The sequence below is a fragment of the Talpa europaea genome (genome assembly GCF_964194135.1).
Source record: "Talpa europaea genome assembly, chromosome: 4".
Classification (NCBI taxonomy): Eukaryota; Metazoa; Chordata; class Mammalia; order Eulipotyphla; family Talpidae; genus Talpa; species Talpa europaea.
In genome coordinates, this window is record NC_140070.1 from 46,102,263 (window position 1) to 46,121,182 (window position 18,920).

General features: G+C 37.4%; 1 protein-coding gene across 1 annotated transcript in view; it reads right to left on the reverse strand.

The window, feature by feature from the left end:
* Window positions 1-18,920, reverse strand: part of RYK (receptor like tyrosine kinase) — a gene marked incomplete at both ends in the record, with an annotated part of 89,646 nt that overhangs the window by 60,267 nt on the left and 10,459 nt on the right. Inside the window, one exon of the mRNA XM_084232434.1 lies at window positions 6,011-6,132. Within this exon, the coding sequence (XP_084088560.1) occupies window positions 6,011-6,132 (122 nt within the window). The remainder of the gene's footprint in view (window positions 1-6,010; window positions 6,133-18,920) is intronic.

Below are 18,920 nucleotides of genomic sequence, written 5' to 3' on the forward strand. Positions count from 1 at the left end.
AAAGAATGAGCCAAAATACTTCAGAAAAGAAACTAGAGAAAATATAAATATTTGAGTAAGCTAAAAAATAAACATTTTTGGTAATCTTCCCTTACTTGGAAACAAATGGCAACTACAAATAGATAGCCAATGAGTGAAGCCATTTTCTTCTGGAACAGAGGAGCACTTCAAAGTGAATACACTTCCTACAGTCAAACAGCTTTTAAATTCCTCTGAAATTACCAGAAATTCTGCCTTTCTCATTGAAATCCCACTCTGCTGGGGATACAGCAGGCTGATCCCAATAGCTGCTATAGGAACTCAGTACACGTTCCCTGCAGACCCTCATGACAATGATGGAAAGTTCCTGAAACCAGAGAACAGCTATGGGGTGTGGGTGTGGGTGGGTTATTCCAGTCCATTTTTATACAGTTTTGCCTTTCAGTTATCTATTTGTTTAGTGAGACATAACAAATGCAGTTGTATGTTCTTTTTTTCTGGATATCAGAGAATGTTTTAGAGTATTAAAAAAGCTAGGTCTTCAAATCCAGCAGTCTCTTTTTCTTTTCTTTCTTTCTTTCTTTTTTTTGAGTGTGTGGCCTCATAAAAGAGAAGCAATGCCAGAGTTCTCATCCCATCTGGAAATGCAATTAACTAATGGTATTTACTGACCACTCACCTCACTAGGCAGTGTGACCAAGAACAAGACACTGCTGCAGCCTCTGAGGATACCACAATCTGTTTGGCAGGATGAAACTGTCATGTAAATACTAAAGAACAACATTATTAGCAAAAGCTTTGATGAGTGAAAACTAATGGTGAAATATCTACAATGTGAACAGACATGCCAAGGAGCCTGGAGATCTTTGGAAGCAAATACTTCACCTCTGGCAGAATCTTAAAAAGCCAGAACTGAGAGTTTCTGATCAAGTGTTAGAGTTTGGGCGCCACAGCCCTCCTGAAAAACCATGCTCACATCCCACAATCAACCTGAGTGCCTTGTCTCCTGCCTTTTTGTATGACTTTCCCACTATGAGTCACCGCTGCTTCCTGCTTCCTTGGCTCCTACTACCACATTGATTCCTTTTCCAAATCTGAGACTTTTTTTCTCTCAATAAACTGAAAAATATACCAAACCACTTACTAATATGTGATACCACCACTGAAGGGAAAAGTCCAGCTCTACATGCAATGAAGTATAAGCACATGAGATGTTCATTCCATACACACACTCTCTCTAGAAGAGAAGGCAGGTACCAGGTAACAGTGGTTGCCTCAGGGAAGGGGAACTAGGTGCCTGAATTGATAGAGAGTGGTACAAAGATGTAGGGGACTTATTTTTCACCAGACACCCTCTGCCTTTTGAATTTTATACCAAGCACTTATACCGCCAACTCAAATTAAAAAAAATTTTTATAAAACTTGCCAAACAGGGCTTCCCCGGTGGCGCAGCGGTTGAGCTCTGGGTTGCGAAGCTGCCCGCAGCCTCTGCAGTGCCGGTTCAATCCCCGGCTGCTCCCCGGCCACCGGAGGAGGGTCCCACATGGCGTGCAGACCTCTCCTGCCGCCCGCTGCTCCCCTCAGCAGTGTACTTCTGTTCTTCTGCCTGCTCTGCTCCCTGCTCTGGCTCTGGTGAATTCTCTCACCCTCCCGCGCTTCTGACTATACCCAGTGCTTGTATAAATAAATAAATAAATCTTAAAAAAAAAAATTTAAAAAAAAAAAAAAAACTTGCCAAACAGATTGTGGTCCCCTCAGAGGCTGGAGCTGTGTCTAATTTCTGATTAATTTAATGAACTGTGCTAAAATCATCACAGAAATTAAGACCTGAAACTAAGGCTACAATGGTGGCTGAAGCTTGAAACTAGATGATAACACATACTCCTTAGTTTTTTTACCATAAAACATTTTAAGATATGAGATTATTACTTTAATTCAAATCTGTTACAGATGAATTTGTGAAATGTGGTAAACTCTATATTCAATCTACAGATTCCAATCATTTCTCCAAATTTACAATTTCACTCTATTCAGAGTAAGACAACTGAAAATATCTCACATGGTGAACTAGTATCAAGTGTACCCAGCCTATATCTTCATACTTCTAGAAAGAGGAAATTTGCCACTCCTAAAGTAGCACATTCCAACTGTGAAAAAGTTCTAACTGCTCAAAAGTTCCTGTTGCTTGAGTTGTGCCCTGGGGCTGCTTCCTGTGCATCTCTTCTGTAGTCAGTTAAAGAACACCTATAACTAAGTACAAGGGACATAGAGAAAGATAAAAAGGGACTCCTATTCTTCAGATACTCAGAATCTAGAAGTGGGACAGAAAGGAAAATTAACTTCTACAATACAAAAGCTTACGGTGAGGATGCTGAAGGAATAAAAAGAAGGTACTGTGGATACAGAAAAGGGTACCTGGCACAGCTGCAGGTGACTCCGGGTGTGAGCTTTATGAGATGAGGAGTTAATCAGTAAAGAATGGAGGAGAGGACATTTCTAGTAGCACAAACAGCACAATGGGACAGAGCACAGGGCAATCAAGAAATTGTCAGACATAATGCCACAAAATGATTTAGACAGAAGATAGAAAAGACAGGTAAGGATCAGGTTACAATGGTCTCCTAAGAAATCAGAATTTGACTCTGGTGGAAACCAAGAGCCCTAGGAGAGTATGAATATTAAGATTTATAATAAGAAATATTTGCTCTTCAATCCCATTCCTGGAAAAGAGCTCCTGAAACCCTTGAAATTTCTTAAGTGATGAGATTCATAAAGGTGTCTTTTGTTATGTTAATTAGGTGGCTTTCTGAAAACTCCCAGGGATGGGGAATGGCTAGAGGAGAACCAACCATGTGATTACAAGGTTGGAACTTTCAGTCCTATCCCAAACCTCCAGGAAGGTAAGAGCAACTGGAGATAGCATTCAATCATCTATAGTCAATGATTTAATCAATCGTGCCTATATAAAAAGCCCCATAAAAATCCAAAAGGATAGGGTTCAGAGAGAGTCCCAACTGGTGAACACATGGAGATTCATGAAGCCAGGCACACTCAGAGAGTAAGGAAACTCTGTGCCCTTCTCCCTTACCTTGCACTATGTTTATTTTCCAACTGGCTGTTGCCGAGTTACATATCCTTTTAAAATCTACTGTTAATCCAATAAAATGTTTCTCTGAGTTCTGAGAGTCATTCTACCAAATTAACTGAACCCAAAGAGGGGACTGTTAACCCCCTTACCACTGGTCATTCAGAAGCACAGGTGATATACCCTGGAATTGCAACTGGCATCTGAAGTGGGGAGTTAGGGGCAGGGAGTAGCCTCGTAGGACTGACTGAGTCCTGAACTCTCTCTGGGTAGATGGTGTCAATCCTGACAACTGAGCTGCACTGTAGGATACCCAGATGGTGCTTGACAGTCTGGGAAATCCCCTCTCACACAGTGGAGTTGGGATCAGAATCTTTTTAGGCAATTTTACAGAAGGTGCAGCAAGAGGTCAGTCTGGAGGCAAGGAAGTCAGTTAGAAAACTACTTCCATTTCCAGGTAAGAAACAACAGAGGCCCAAACTAAAGATGAGGCATGAGGTCAGGAGAGAAGTAGACAATGAATTTAAAGTATAATTATGAAAGAGAATGAACTAGGAGAAGAAAGCTAAGATCACCTCTACGCTTCTGTTCCCTCTACAATCAGGGAACTTCTGCCTTACTAGGAATATCAGAGCAATAATAATAGCCCAAATGTTCACTAATGTTAGTTATTTAATACCTGCCAAAAGAATTGTTTAGAAATTATGCTTTTCAAGGTAATAGAGAAAACATGGAAGTAACAGAGCTATATCAAGGCTCCTCCTGATCCAAAATGTACCCAGGCCAACACTATTAATTTTTTTGAAAATATAAAAAGCTTCTCTGCCTGGTAGATGATCATAAAAATAATTGATCTTAGAGTTGCAAAGAAATTTAAAATCCAAGAACAGTCACTCCCCAAATGTTTCATTTCCTTCTACAACACCCCTACCAAATAGTCACCCAATATAGGTCTGTGCTCTCCTAGTCAAAGGGAGCATGCTACCCTCCATACAGCAATGGCTGAAGAGTGAACCCTAGTTCTAAACATAGATGCAAAATTTAATGGCTGAAAGGATAATTAAGAATGGGATTTTAATAAAATTTCAAATTACTTCCTACATTATTTATTGTGAAGGGGACAACTGTACAGTGGAAAACCTGGTTAAGAGATTAGAGTTAACCTAATTAAGAGATTAGAGTTAACATCACCAGTAATGGGACTCATGGACATCAAGTGCACCATGAAGAAGCAATTTCAGTGGTGTTCCCATAAGGTCATATGATATTACATAAGAACAATAAAATATGTGTAAGCCCAGGTTACTTGAAGAGTACAGGGGCTACTCATTAAAATGACATAGCTCAGATTAAAATGTTTTAGGAGAACCTTTTTTAAATTACCTATTCCACTTATTTTGATACTTCAGTTATCCAGACTACTACTGATTAAATGTTCTTAATTGTTTCACATGAATTTCTTCTCTTGGCCTCTGTTTCTGCAGTATTCACCCTATCGAGATCTATACACTACTATAACAGTACCACCTTATTTGGGTACCCTACACCAAGAATGTTAAAGAGTTGAAATGCTCCAGACAGCATTTCACCCATGACCCAGGCTAACTCCACTTTAATCATAACATTCCCGCAGCTATGTTTTAATGCATTAAGTGTATTTGTGTATAATATTTCTGTAATGTATGAATATATATAATAATATGACTATACACATACTTATGTAATTTTTACTATCTGATTTTCACCATCCTCTTACTAAGAATTCTGCCTGCCAAAGTGAAGAAAAGTACTTGTAACAATGAAAGGAAGTGCTTGAATAGTAAAATGCTATTAAAAATCCATGTGTCAATGAAGTCATTTACCAAATAACTGTACATCACACAATACCATACTAGAAAACCATTAAAGAGAATTAATTAATTTTATTAGTAGAGTAATGCAAAGATGCCAAGATATAGCATTAAGGGGGGGAAAGTACTATATGTGTCATAAAATTCCTTTTCTGTTTAAAAAATAAGCCTTAAAGAAGTTACATTGAAGCATAGACAACAATTACATTTGGATGTAGATCTACAAAGTCTTTACAGTTCTTAAAAGCATTTCCATAACATTTGAATTTTCCCAGTAAATATCATTTTCTGAGTAGAAAAAAAATGAAGATAAGAAGACCTAAATGAAAGTGGTGAAATTACATGTAATGACTTGCAACATACATCAGGACACTACTTTAAAAGAAAGTATGCAATAAATACTCATATGTATTTTTAATAACAAAGCTACTTTTATTTCCCAAATAGAATCCCACACTGAAGCCTATATAGAAAGCTGATTTAAAAACTAAAACTGAAAACTAAAGTTGATTGGGGAAGGTAGGTTCTACACTCAGCCAGCCACTTTTTGACCTCCCACTATTTGCATGTCCAAACAGGTGAGGCAATCAGAAGATATGTGAAGAATTCTGCAACAAGTAAACCAAGCAAGAGGTTCCTTGTGGTTAAAGGAGCTAAGCCACAGTATACATGGGTACACCTTACTTTCACCACTCCTCCATAAATGAGAGAACTGTATCCATATAAAACAAGCCTGAAACACCTATCTCACCAGCACCCCCAATTGCCACCCAGATGACCATAAAAGCACATCATTAGCAGATCGAAATGTCCCCTCTTGGAACTAGAGTGCATCCCTATTGAAAACCAGAAGGATGTAAGTTTCCTGTCAAGTGCTAGTCACATACATGATAACCGCCTTCATTTTAAAGGGTTCCAGAAATTCTAGAGTAATAGGCTGAAGATTTTAAAATATAAACCTGCAAAAGCACTGTTACAGCCCACCACCCACAGACTCTTTTGTATAAATGGCAGCCACCCCCCACATCTAGCCCTTGGCTTGGCCTCTGGGCCTCAGTGTCCCTTCCATGGTGCTTGGATTCGACCACTCTCTTACCTTGGACTTTGCATGCCAAGTGAAGTGCAGGAAATTTGTCTCACTGGGTACTAACAGGTTAAAGGATAGAGCATAGTGACTGATAAGGTCATTTCTCACATAATAAAGTTCTGCATCAAGACCTAAGAAAAAAATAGGGAAAAAAAGAATTAAACATCTAAAATACTCTCAACATCATTAACCATCAGTATTCAAATACTAAAAAAGTGAAGATAATATTGATGTACACATCTGCATCACAGACATCCCTCATATATGCTACCTTATACAGACACTGGGTTTTATCATCACCAACAAAGATAAAGAGCTGGAACTCAACATCCAAGTAGCTAACCAGCTAAACTCAACAGTGCTAAAACCAGAAGTCTGCTAGTCCCTCTCTTCTGAGGATTAATGTGTCTCTTTTCCTTTTGGACACAGTAATTCTTAAGAGTAAAACCATAAATAAAAGCTACTTCTCCCCCCAAAATTAATAAGAATTTATGAAGAGATACTCAAAATAGAAGGGAGAAAAGGACCTCTGTGAAAACATAAGTGTGAGCCAATGCCTCAAGCTCCTGGCCAGGGAAGACACCTGTTTCCTGCCTCCCCGCCCTGGCTGCTCTGACACTCTTTACCAGGGTATACTCTCCCCAGCTGTCACACACACACACACACACACACACACACACACACACACACACACACACACACGTCACCTTCCCCACAAGGTGGAAAACACCAAATTTCTCTTCACATTTTCAGGACAGTTCTCTTTACAGTAAACATTTGTTAAACAACAGGTTAGTGGTGCAGATAAAACACCATAACTGCAATACTTGAGAAATGCTATAGAAGTAACTCCCAAATTTTACTCACTCTCGTATGACCTTCTGGAAGAGGACCACACCCAACTTCTAACACACACTACCTCCTCCAAATCCTACCTTTGTATACGCCTTCATCCTATCTGCATGTAACATTTTTCTTTAAAATTGCTTCAATTTTCGAAAACAAGAATTTACAGGCAAAATCTAACTATCCTGACTAGAAAATCAATAATTACTGTGAAAAAATTCAAGGTGATCAAAAAATTCAATTAAAAGGAAAACAAAACAGTATTACTAGATTCTAGTTAAACAGTTGTACCTACCAAGGCAGTGAGCTTCAGCCTAGCTCACTGTTTACAAAAAGGAAGGGCTTGTCAGCCAATGTTTGAGAGTTTCAAACAGAGGCTTTCTCTATGATAACCCTAAATGAATTGAAAGAAAAAAGGCTGCTATACTTTTATCTAAAGTTGTGTCCAGGTATCTCTTTAGTAACAGAGGGTATATGTGTATGTGTGTGTGCAATATCCCACACATGAGAGAAAAGGTACAGGGGAGACCAACTGAAGTATAAATTTCATATTTACTGAGCCTGTACCATGGATCTGAAACCTTGTGGTATGTTGAGATTAGGGAATATGGGAATATTATACCTCCTAAGAAGTGAGACATAGAACAAATGACTGCTACCAGCATTTTGCCTATAAAATCAATCTTCTCATTTCTGAACTTAATTGATAAAATTATTAATTCATTAATGAGCTTGAGGCTTATCTAGAGGAGAGCTACTGCACTGGCTGGGTAGCACTGTTTTATTTATCCCACAAAGGTACCAAGTGGAATGAGAGAAAAATAAGAGGTTTTCTTCAAAAGACTTTCCCTGCTGGAAAGGCAATTGCTAGCTTTGTATTTTAGAAAATAGTCAAAGAAAACACTTCATAATTCATTTTCTAAGGCCTGCATTATACTAATATTAAAACTTGGTGAAATATTGTAGAAAATTAGATTGACATCCCTCAAAAGCATGGGCACATTCCCCAGAAAACATCAGCAAATGGAGTTTGGCAATATATTAAAAGAATATTATATCATGACCAACTATATATGACAAGTTAGCTTTAAAAAATATATATAACTCAACATAACAGGAAAAAAAAAAAGATTAAAATCCAGAACATCTCAAAAGACGCAGAAAAAGACAGTTGGTAAAATACAAAGCCTAAAATCATCAGAAAAACTGCCAGAAAAGTAGGAATAGACAGAAATTTCCTCAGCCTAGTAAAACTCTACACAAAACTCTACATCTAACATACTCAATGGTAAATTATTAAATTATTCTTGTGATCAGAAACAAGTCAAAGGTGTCCATTTCCACTTCTATTCAACTTCTACTTGAGGTTCTAACTAATGTATTAAGACTAGACAGAAAGAGTAAGGGCTGCAAAAATAGATGACTTGATAAAAGAAGATGTGGTATATATACACAATGGAATACTATTTAGCAATCAAAAAAGATAAACTCAAGCCATTCGCAGCAAAGTGGATGGAGCTAGAAGGAATTATGCTCAGTGAAATAAGTCAGAAGGAAAAAGAAAAATATTGGATGGTTTCGCTTATAGAAAGAATATAGGGGAACCAAATAAGACATCAGTGTAAAAAAAAAAAAAACAACAATACAAAACACAACAAAACAAAAACAGACAATTATAAATCGGAGACATCCTGCAGGGGAGAAGGAGGGAGAGGAATTAGAGGGAGAGAGAGAGGAGCACAGGGGACTGTGGTGATGGTGCACAGGTGCATCGGTGAAGGAAATTCTATGGGAACTACACTTGGTGGGGGGAGCAAAAATATTGTTTAAAAATGAACAATGAGGGGGCCTCCCTGGTGGCACAAGGGGTTAAGACGCAACCTATGAAGCTGTCCGCAGCCTCTACAGCACGAGTTCGACTCCTTGGCCGGCTAGGGAGCAACCCACATGGCGCAGGAGACCTCTCCTAACTTGCCCGCTGCTCCCCTTAGCAGTGTATTTCAATCAATCTGCCTGTTCTGTTCCCCACTCTGTCTCTGGTGAATCCTGTCACCCCCTGCATCTCTGGCCTGTACCCCAGCTCTTGTATGCATAAATATATAAATCTTTAAAAAAATAAAATTAATTAAATCTGCAAATATAAAGCTAATAGAATTTCAACAAGGGCACTGAGGCAATTCAATTAAAGTGATACTAACACAACTGGGTAAGGGTATGACTGGAAAAATCCTGATCTCTATATTATGTATCATACAAAACCTGATATGAGATATACCTAAATATAAAAGCTAAACTATAAAGCTTCTAGAAGAAAATATAGGTGAATAACTTCATAACCTGGAGTTAAGAAAGTTTTCTTAGATCATACAAAACATGAACCAAAGGGGGAAAAAATTGATAAATTGGTTGTCATCAAAATTAAAAGCTACTTCTCAAAAGACTTGTTGAGAAAATGAAATTCACATTCACAACTTGGAGAAAGTATTCATAATACATCTGTTTTTAAAAAGGGCTTATTTCTAGAAAATATAAAGATCTCCTATAAGCCAAAAAATACAGTCCAATTAAGTAAAATGGGTACAAAGGTGAACATGTTTCATAAGATATATAAATGGACAATAAGTGTGAAGAAAAAGTGTAGAAATACATGGTTTTTTAAAGATTTATTTTTATTTATGCATACAAGAACTAGGGTGTAGGCCAGAGTTGTGGACGGTGAGAGGATTCACCAGAGACAGAGTGGGGAATAGGACAGGTGGAGAGACTGAAATACACTGCTAAGGGGAGCAATGGGCAAGACAGAAGAGGTCTGCCTTGCCATGTGGGTTAGCTCCCTGGCTGGAGATTGAACTCATGCTGCAGTGGCTGCCGACAGCTTGATAATGCTGACTTTTTCCCCTGCGCCACCAGGAAGGCCCCTGGGGAAATACATATAAAAACCACCAGGAGATACCATTTCCACCCAAGAGAATAACTAAATGCTGGCAAGTATGCCAAACAGTTGCAACTTTGCACATTGCTGAGAATGTAAAAATGTTCAACCACTTTGGAAAATTCACACTTTCTTATAAAGTTAAGCTCACATTTACTTTGTGACCTAATTCCACTCCTCAGTAATTATCCAAAAGAAATGAAAACCTATGTCTACAAAATAATCTTGTACTCGAATGTTGATAGCACTTTTATTCATAATAGTCAAAACTGGAAACACCACAAATGTCCATCAACAGATAAATAGATATCCAATTGTGTATATTCAGACAATGGAATACTACTCAGCAATAATAAATAAACCACTGCTGAGAATTTGTAACAATAGGGATAAATCTCAGAGAAGATATAAGTGAGAGAGAGGCTAGATTCAAGAACACATACTACCTAATTCTACTTATATAAAATTCTAGAATAGGAAGAACTGATCAATAGTGATAGAAATCCAAGCAGTGCGGTTACCTGGCAGGGAGGGTAGTAGGGAGATTGGTGAACTGATAGCAAAGGGGCCCCTGGAAAGTCCCTGGTATGATGGAGATGTTCTATTTAACTGGGGTGGCAGTTACACAGGTGTAAGCACTTTTTAAAACTCAATCAAGTGTACATTTAAAATCCATGCATTTTATTATAAAGTTTACCTACAATTTTTAACATGTTAAAAAAGAGTTAACAATTTTTACCTCTTTTCTAATTTCAAAAAGGTTCCACACCATAGGATGTTATTAGCACTAACATAAAAACAACTCCTCAGTTTAAACCTAATATCTGTCACAAGGAAATAAAGAACTTTGTTCCTAACAAGTCATGCTGTTACTATTATTAGCAATAATGCAAATGCTTAAGTTTTCCAGACAGAGTCAGGAGTATCAAGAACATCTAGAGGTTCTGTAAATTCAACTCCCTATAAAGTTAGATGAAAAAGAGCTGTGAGCAGAAAAGAAATGAAGAAGGAAAGTACGTTCTCAAGCCATATATGCCGTCACTTAATTTGTGGTTTTAGTCTTACTAGAAATTCACCCAGGGCTCCCTCCTCAGAGCAGTACCACCAGCCTTTGCCTGGTTTCTGAACCACAGCAAGCCAAGCTGCACATCCCCTTGTGCCTCTTTAATGACAGCCCCATTGGCTTAGAAAGTTACTTCCATCTGCACTGTCTCAAGCCCATTCAGGCTGTAATTTCCATACTGTTATGTTTTAATATTTTTAACTCTCTGAAGCAGGCTCAGCCATGTTCGGTGGTTTGACTATACTGTCCAAGTTTTCTTATATGGTGCCAGTAACGCCTTTGTTGTTTGGACTTGGTTTGAAAATTCAGAGGTGTTGAGTGGTTTGCCTTTAACATTATTTTCACCATAAATCCTGTTATTTTTAGTGAGTGGACACTAAAAAGGGTGAGAGATTAAAGGGTGAGAGATCCTACCCCAAGCCATTAAACCTCTTCAGTCAAATCCCACTCTGTTCATCTATGGGATATATTGAGTTTTCCCTTTGAAGGGGGGGGGGGTGTTAATGACCAAAAAGCACTGTAAAAGAATATGAACTTATTGATATTACAATTACAAATAAAATTTAAGGAACTGGGTTTGCTTAGAACATAGGCAAGATACAAGCCATAAACCAATTTTCACCAATGTCTGCCAAATATAATAGATTATGCCTATAAACAGGTATTCAGTAAAGGTCCCAGTGAAGTAAAGTTAAATGTATATGTAGTATATGCAGATGCATGTTGTGAATGTGGTGTATGTTTTAAAGAATAGGAATACAAAGAAGTGTTAATAGTGGTTGATTATAAATAGTGGATTGTGGGTAATTTTTTATTGTATGTTTTTATTCTTCTGCATCTCTTTGTAATTTTCCTATGTAAGCTAAACTGAAAAACACAACAAGAGTTTAAAGAAATGTGCATACATAGCTACAGCCATTGACTAAAAAAATATATACTTACTGCTTAAAACAACCCATAAAGGCCAATAAAAGCTGGGTGAAAAGCTCCCAAATAATAAAATTCAATAAAAAAATAACATTCTTAATAAATGACATATTTGATATATCAAGATTAACACTAGCCAAAAAAAAAAAGAGAGAGATTAACACTAACAACAATAAAATACTAATTACTCAAACACTTTCACTCAACTTTCCCTTACTATACCTATATATACAAAAAGACAAAATTTGGCAAAGCAGTATGAACGAAAGGAGAAGATCAAAATCAAAGCTTGGAAAGAATTATACATGTAATATTAACAATGGGGTTGAAACAAAAGGAAAATTCTTGACCTACCCTCGCCCTCTATATAAATGAGAATAACATGGGACTTACCCATATGATAAGAATGACAAGGAATGTGAAAAAAAAAACAACTACAGTAGAGAGGGGATAAGAAGCAAGCCAGAAATTTTATTCCCAAATTCTCCTCACATGCAAAGATGACAAATTCTCAGAGGATTTCAAAAATTATACCAATTATGTATTCTGCTATTCCACACTGAAACACTAATAACTAGAAGCAGTTGGATGCAGTCTCAAAGGAGGGGTAATAGACGGCAGCGGCTGTCACTAACAGGGAATGGTGCAGCAGACTCCACAGAGGTGAATAAGCAGTGAGGAATGGCAGTGAGGGAAACAATCTACACCGTGATGCTTTATTGAGCTAGTTCTGCAGTAAGGCAAGAATAAGGTAACTCTTTAGGAAACCAGGAAACAGAGCTTGATTCCAGAAGAAAGGAGTAACTGACAAAGAAGACTGGGGTGTCATGGTTCAGAGCAAGTTAAATTCCAAGAGCTGAGAAGATCAAGAATAAACAGGTCAATTCAAATGAACGGCTTTTTGGACAAGAGACCTCTAAATTGGGACACCAGCATGGTCACCAAGACTAAGCACTGAGAACAAATCAAGGCAGGTTCTAATATCCTTTTGGATAAAGGGAATGCATCAGGTGACTCCAACAACTCTAATGGCTCAAACATCATATAAGGAAATATCATTGACATCAAAAGTCAAGAGGATGCTGAGTCACTGTCCTAGGGCAAAATAATCAAAGTAGGAAAGGAAAAATAAAATGCATGATAAAAACTGGTCTGCTAGTGAATCCAAAAAGTCAGTTAAGAAAACAATCTCATTTACAAGAAAATTTAAACAAGGAGGTGAAATACATGTGCAAAAACTGTTAAAGAAATAAAGACCTGGGCCTTCCTGGTAGCACAAGGGGTTAAGACGCAACCTACGAAGCTATCCACAGCCACTGCAGCACGGGTTCCATTACCAGCCAGGGAGCTATCCACATGGCGCAGCAGACCTCTCCTGACTCGCCCGCTGCTCCCCTCAGCACTGTTTTTCAGTCAATCTGCCTGTTCTGTTCCCTATTCTGTCTCTGGTGAGTCTTCTCACCTCTAGCACCTGTGGCCTGTACCCCAGTTCTTGTATGCATAAATAAATCTTTAAAAAAAAAAAAAGAAATAAAGACCTAACTAAACAGTAAGACATCCCATGTTCGTGAATTGGAAGACTGACTACTGTTAAGATGGCAATACTAAACAAAAGCATCTAAAGGTCCAGTGCAATGCCTATCAATATTCTTACCACGTAAGTGAGCTAAAAGCCAAAACAGTCTCGAAAAAGAACATAATTGAAGGAGTCACACTTTTGATTTCAAAACTCACCACAAAGGTGCAGAAATGAAAACAGCGTGGTGCTGGCATAATGATATAAATGTAGAAACCAAAAGAGCAGAACCAAGAATCCAGAAATAAACCCAGATATTTTGAACCAATTGCTTTTTAACAAGGATGCCAAGACCATTTACTGGGGCAAGATTAGCCTCTTCAACAAATATGCTGTGACAAGCAGACAGCCATATGAAAAAGAATAAAATCAGACTCTACCACATACCATATACAAAAACCAATTCAAAATAGATCAACAACCTAACTACAATACCTAATACCAGGGACTCTCCGGTGGTGCAGCGGGTTGAGCACAGCACTGTGAAGCTGTCCGCAGCCTCTGCAGCGCAGGTTTGATTCCTGGCCAGCCAGGGAGAAATCCACCTGGTGCAGCAGACCTCTCCTGTTGCGCCCACTGCTCCCCTCAGCAGTTTATTTCTGTCTGTCTGCCTGTTCTGCTCCCCACTCTGCTTCTGGTGAATCCTCTCACCCTCCCACGCCTCTGGTCTGTACCCCAGTTCTTGAATAAATAAATAAATCTTAAAAAAAAAAAACTAATACCATAAAACTCTTACAAAAAACTAGTTGTAAATATTATGACTTTCCATTTGGCAATGAAGTCTTAGATATGGCACTAAAGTCACAAGCAAAAGTAGAAGAATGCAGACAAATTGGACTGTATAAAAATTAAAAACTTTTGTTCATGAAAAGACATTATCAAGGCAATGTAATCCCTACAGAATGGGGAGAAAAATGTGCAATTTATGTATCTGATAAGGATCTAGTATTCAGAATATATAAAGAACTTTTTTAAGTCAACAATAAAAAGAAAACTCAATTCAAAAATGGGCAAGGGACCTAAAAAAAGATTTCTCCAAATAAGATACACAAGAGGCCAATAAACACATGAAAATATGTTCAACATCATCAGTCATTAGAGAAATGCAATCAAAACCACAATGATGTAACATTGCACATGAAATAGAATACCTATACTCAAAAAACAAACAAAAAACTAAAACCAGAAAATAGCGGGTATTAGTGAGGCTATGGAAAAACTGGAACACTGGTACATTGCTATTGGGAATGCAAACTGGCCCAGTCACTGTGAAAAACAGGTTGGTGGTTTCTCACAGAGTTAAACATAGAACTTTACCATAAAATCCCCAATTCCACACCTAGGTATATATCCAAAGCTAGAAACAGGTAATCAAGTACACATACAAAAGTTTAACAGCTTTTAGTGACTAGAAAAGATTATGAGGACACCATCACTTGGAAAAATAGTTTCAGTTAAGCTAGAGTGAGAAACACTATGAAAAGAGTCAGAGGTAACTGCAACAGAACTGGAACTCCACAGGTAAAAGTGAAAGGATCAGCAGAAAAGACAACAAAGCAGTGGAAGCAAAGTGGAGGAGGGTGGATTGTGGCTCAACTGGTCTTAGGACAGGAACAAGAGCAGGCAGCTAGGGACTAAATAGGTGTCATTCTGTTATTAGAATGCATAGAATTTTTCTATTCTAAGTTAGAATGAAAAAGTTCAGTTGTTCAAGTACAATAACCAGACTTAAATTTCTCACTGCCAATTCCAGCAAAGTAGGAATGTTGCTCTCTTGTTAGAAAATATGACATTTGTTTACAATTTTATTTTTAAACAATTCAAATTCCAAGCTGGAAAGCCAAAGTTATTCCTGTGAAACTCTCAACACCCATCAAGAGAAATTCATTTTTCCCTAAACAATCTTAAATTTAACTCAGGCTTTTGTTCTACATGACCTGCTATGTCTAACTCAAGTTAAGATAATTGAACAGTTCAAAATCTTTTCCAAATGAATTTAAAAATTAACTATCAGTTTCTCAAGAACATAATTAAGGTTGATTAATGTCAAGCAAGCAAATCATCTCCTTTCATAAAAGACCCACCTTTATAGGATTTAATGAAATACATTATAGGGAGTTATTCATAGGTCTGTCTTTCCTATTACCCTTCCCACCTCACAAGCAAGGTTGGGGTATTAGCATAGCCGTATACTACTCATATAATCAAATATTAGATGCATGAATAGTTGACTGTTGATAAAAATCAAGTACATCAAAGATGGATTTTAAGGGAAATTATATTTTAAAGAACATCAGGAATCAGTTAAGGCAGCATAATAAAAGTAATGTCATGGAAACTAAACTAATGTAGAATTTATTGGCAATCAATTCTTTAACCACCTTCTCTAGGCATCAATTTTCTCAACTAAAAACAAGAGAACTAAACCAGATGATGTTAATGTCCTGCCTTGGCTTGAAATGGTATTATTCTATGATATCATCCCCAGTTTACAAATGTCAGCCAAAACCCTATTATTCTATATCAGCCACGGTTTCCAAATGTTAGTCAAAACAAGTAAAAATTTTATTTAGCAAAGATAATCTTCTAGGTTCTTAGGGGAATAGGAACATGAGTTATTAATCAGAGAAAAAAGTCAAAATCACTATGTATGAAACTACTGAACATACTTTAATTGATGCTACAAGAAAATAAATATGGAGCTCTAATTTCAATTTTTTCATTTATGGAAACTAAAAAACTGAACTTGATACAATAAAATAACAATTTGCTCATCAACATCTAATCATCTAATAAAGCTAGTCCCAGAAAATTGATATAAATTAATCCTAGAAAACCATACCTAGAAAAATTAATTTAGACTTAATATTCAACTTCATTATAAGATAAGAAATTATAAATATTATACTCTAGGAAAAGGGGGGATTGTTTCTTCATAAATAAAACAGGAAAAGCACATATATCTTCAATCCCCATAGCTGTTCAGACAATAATCTTGTGGATTACATTAAGATATAATTATCTGCCCATTCAGCATTTTCCTCCTCTATTTCCCCTGCATCCTTAAGTGTCTTGATAGAACTGGGATGAGAGCAGTATAAGTGTCCTGCTCCCTTCACCTGCTTCCTTCTGACTTCCTGCCTAAACTGACCCCCACAAAGCAGAGAGACCCACTCTTCTGGTCCCTGGGGATGGCTAGAGTCTGTTTCCAGACAACACAGAGCAAAATGAACTTTCACTGTACTTCTGTGATCCCTGTGCTTAGCTTTGCCTCTCTGTATCTGTGATGCTATCACCATCTGTGATGAGAAATTGTGTGGAATCAAGGGTCACTACTGTCAACTTTCTCCATTTGCAAGCACTGTAGTGGATGGATAAGAAAATATAAAGAGCAACACTAAAATACAGGGTTAGGGAACAGATTTCACATCTAATTAATATATTAAATTTCTTGATAATTCATGAAAGAATCCCCTCAAAAGAATGATTTGCACCACATATACAGAGAAGTTATAGGTGCTTCCCAAATTCTATCCAAGAATAATAAGTTACAGAAATATAACCCACAGTTTCCAAATAAATCATGAAGCATGCCCTGCCACAGAGCCATAATGTTCCAGTTATCTGGTAAATAAATGTCATCAGCTACTGCTTTATTCAAAGAAGAAAATTATCTGACCCGCTCATACGTGCATTGCAGGTACAGTCCTATAATAGAAATGAAGAAGTTTATTCGGTTTGACATCATCGCCTTTCAGCCTCTTTCATAGCAACTCCTAAATGGGAGCATACTCACTATCTCAGTCAGTGGTGGAGGCCATCGGTAACTTAAAACTGGCTGTTATGTCTAAGGGCTCAAAGAACAATGGAAAACTCACAAACATCACTTCTCCCTGTCAGGGACAGCATGCATTGCAAAGTGCTAACTTGGAGTCTAGTTCTAAAGCTACCTCAATTCTTTCCTTAGGCTAATAATACAGCTCTCTGCTAGAAATCAGTTCCATAAGGGCAGGGATTTTTACTTGCTTTATTCCCTAAAATATGTCCCTAAAACCCTAAAATAAGACCTAGCATACATTCAATAAATAAATATTCAATAACTGAATGCTACTACTAAAAACAACCCATTGTATAATATCAAAATTACTTCTATTTTCTAACATTCTATGGTTTTGGTTTTATCCAACAACATGTCAATCCCCTGTCACTAGCTAAAATAAACTGTTTTGAGGATTATGTAGCATTTTCATATGTATTATATAGCATCTGTGGACAGCAATTCTGTTATACACTAAAAGCATCCCCACTTACATTTGAGGAAACCAACACTCAAAGATGGATTAGTTGGGGGAAGCAAATATTGTTTAAAAATGAACAAGGATGCAAAAAATAAATAATTTAAAAAAAAAGATTATTTGCTTACTTTTACAACAGGAGTAGGAGACAGAACTAAAATTCAAATATTCAGACTTCAAATCCAATATTGTTTCATCCCACGGTATCAACTATCTACCCCTGGTATCATAATAGCTTTACTCCATTATGGATTTGTGGACAGGATTAAATGAGATTTTAATATGTTGGTAAGTAGTGCTGGATTAAAATACTTTGCATTCATTATGCCAGTGGAATCACCAACCACCTGAGGTAGATATGTCCAGTTTCACCATTTTGCTCATGTGTATTCTCTCATCTGGCTCCACACAACTTTTTCTTTAAATTGTCTAAATTCTCTCCTTTACCAAATAATTAAGGAGTTAACACTAGAGAAGATATAAACAATCAAAAAGACAATCCTTGGTCATTTCTGCCTTGTGGACAAAATAGAGTAACAGGGACCACATGAGCCCTCTCACCTGAAATAACCAAAATACAGGCAAATATGAAACACTTGTTTAAGACACTGAACATGAGGCAACAAAGGACAATGATCTCCACTGTGTTAGCTCCACAACTGCAGTGTAGAAAAGGGAACTGAGGAGATAAGCAGAAAGACAAAGTTAGCTAGGGTGCACAGGACAAAGTACTGGAGAGGAAAGAGGGACAGAGAATGCCAAGATCTGCTGAATCCTCCAGGATCAGAGCATGCGTATGGGAACCACACAAGAATAAAGGGATGACAGAAGAGAACAACACTTACTTAGGACTGGAATACCACCTAGTTTCCACCAGCAAGACTGGAAAACCTCAAGATTCACAAAGGTTACTGGGGAAAGTACACAAAATGGTCTTGACTGAGCAAAGGACCATAATTAGGCTTGCACTTAGCACTACCAACTCTTACATGTGAGACCTAAAAGGATCAAGGATCAGACTGTTTTCAAGTAATTTATCTGAGCACCAGAACCAAGCTGAGGAATATTTATAAGAATACAAAAATACCCAACACCCAGCAAATCAAAATTCATGATGTCGGCTCCTCAATCAACAGCTTAGCATACTAAAAAAAAAAAAAGAGAGAGACAGAGAGAGAGAGAGAGAGAAAGATAAATCAATTAAAACCAACCCCAAACTAGCACAGATGGTAAAATTAACAGACAAGGACACTGAAACAACTATTAGAACTATAATTCAC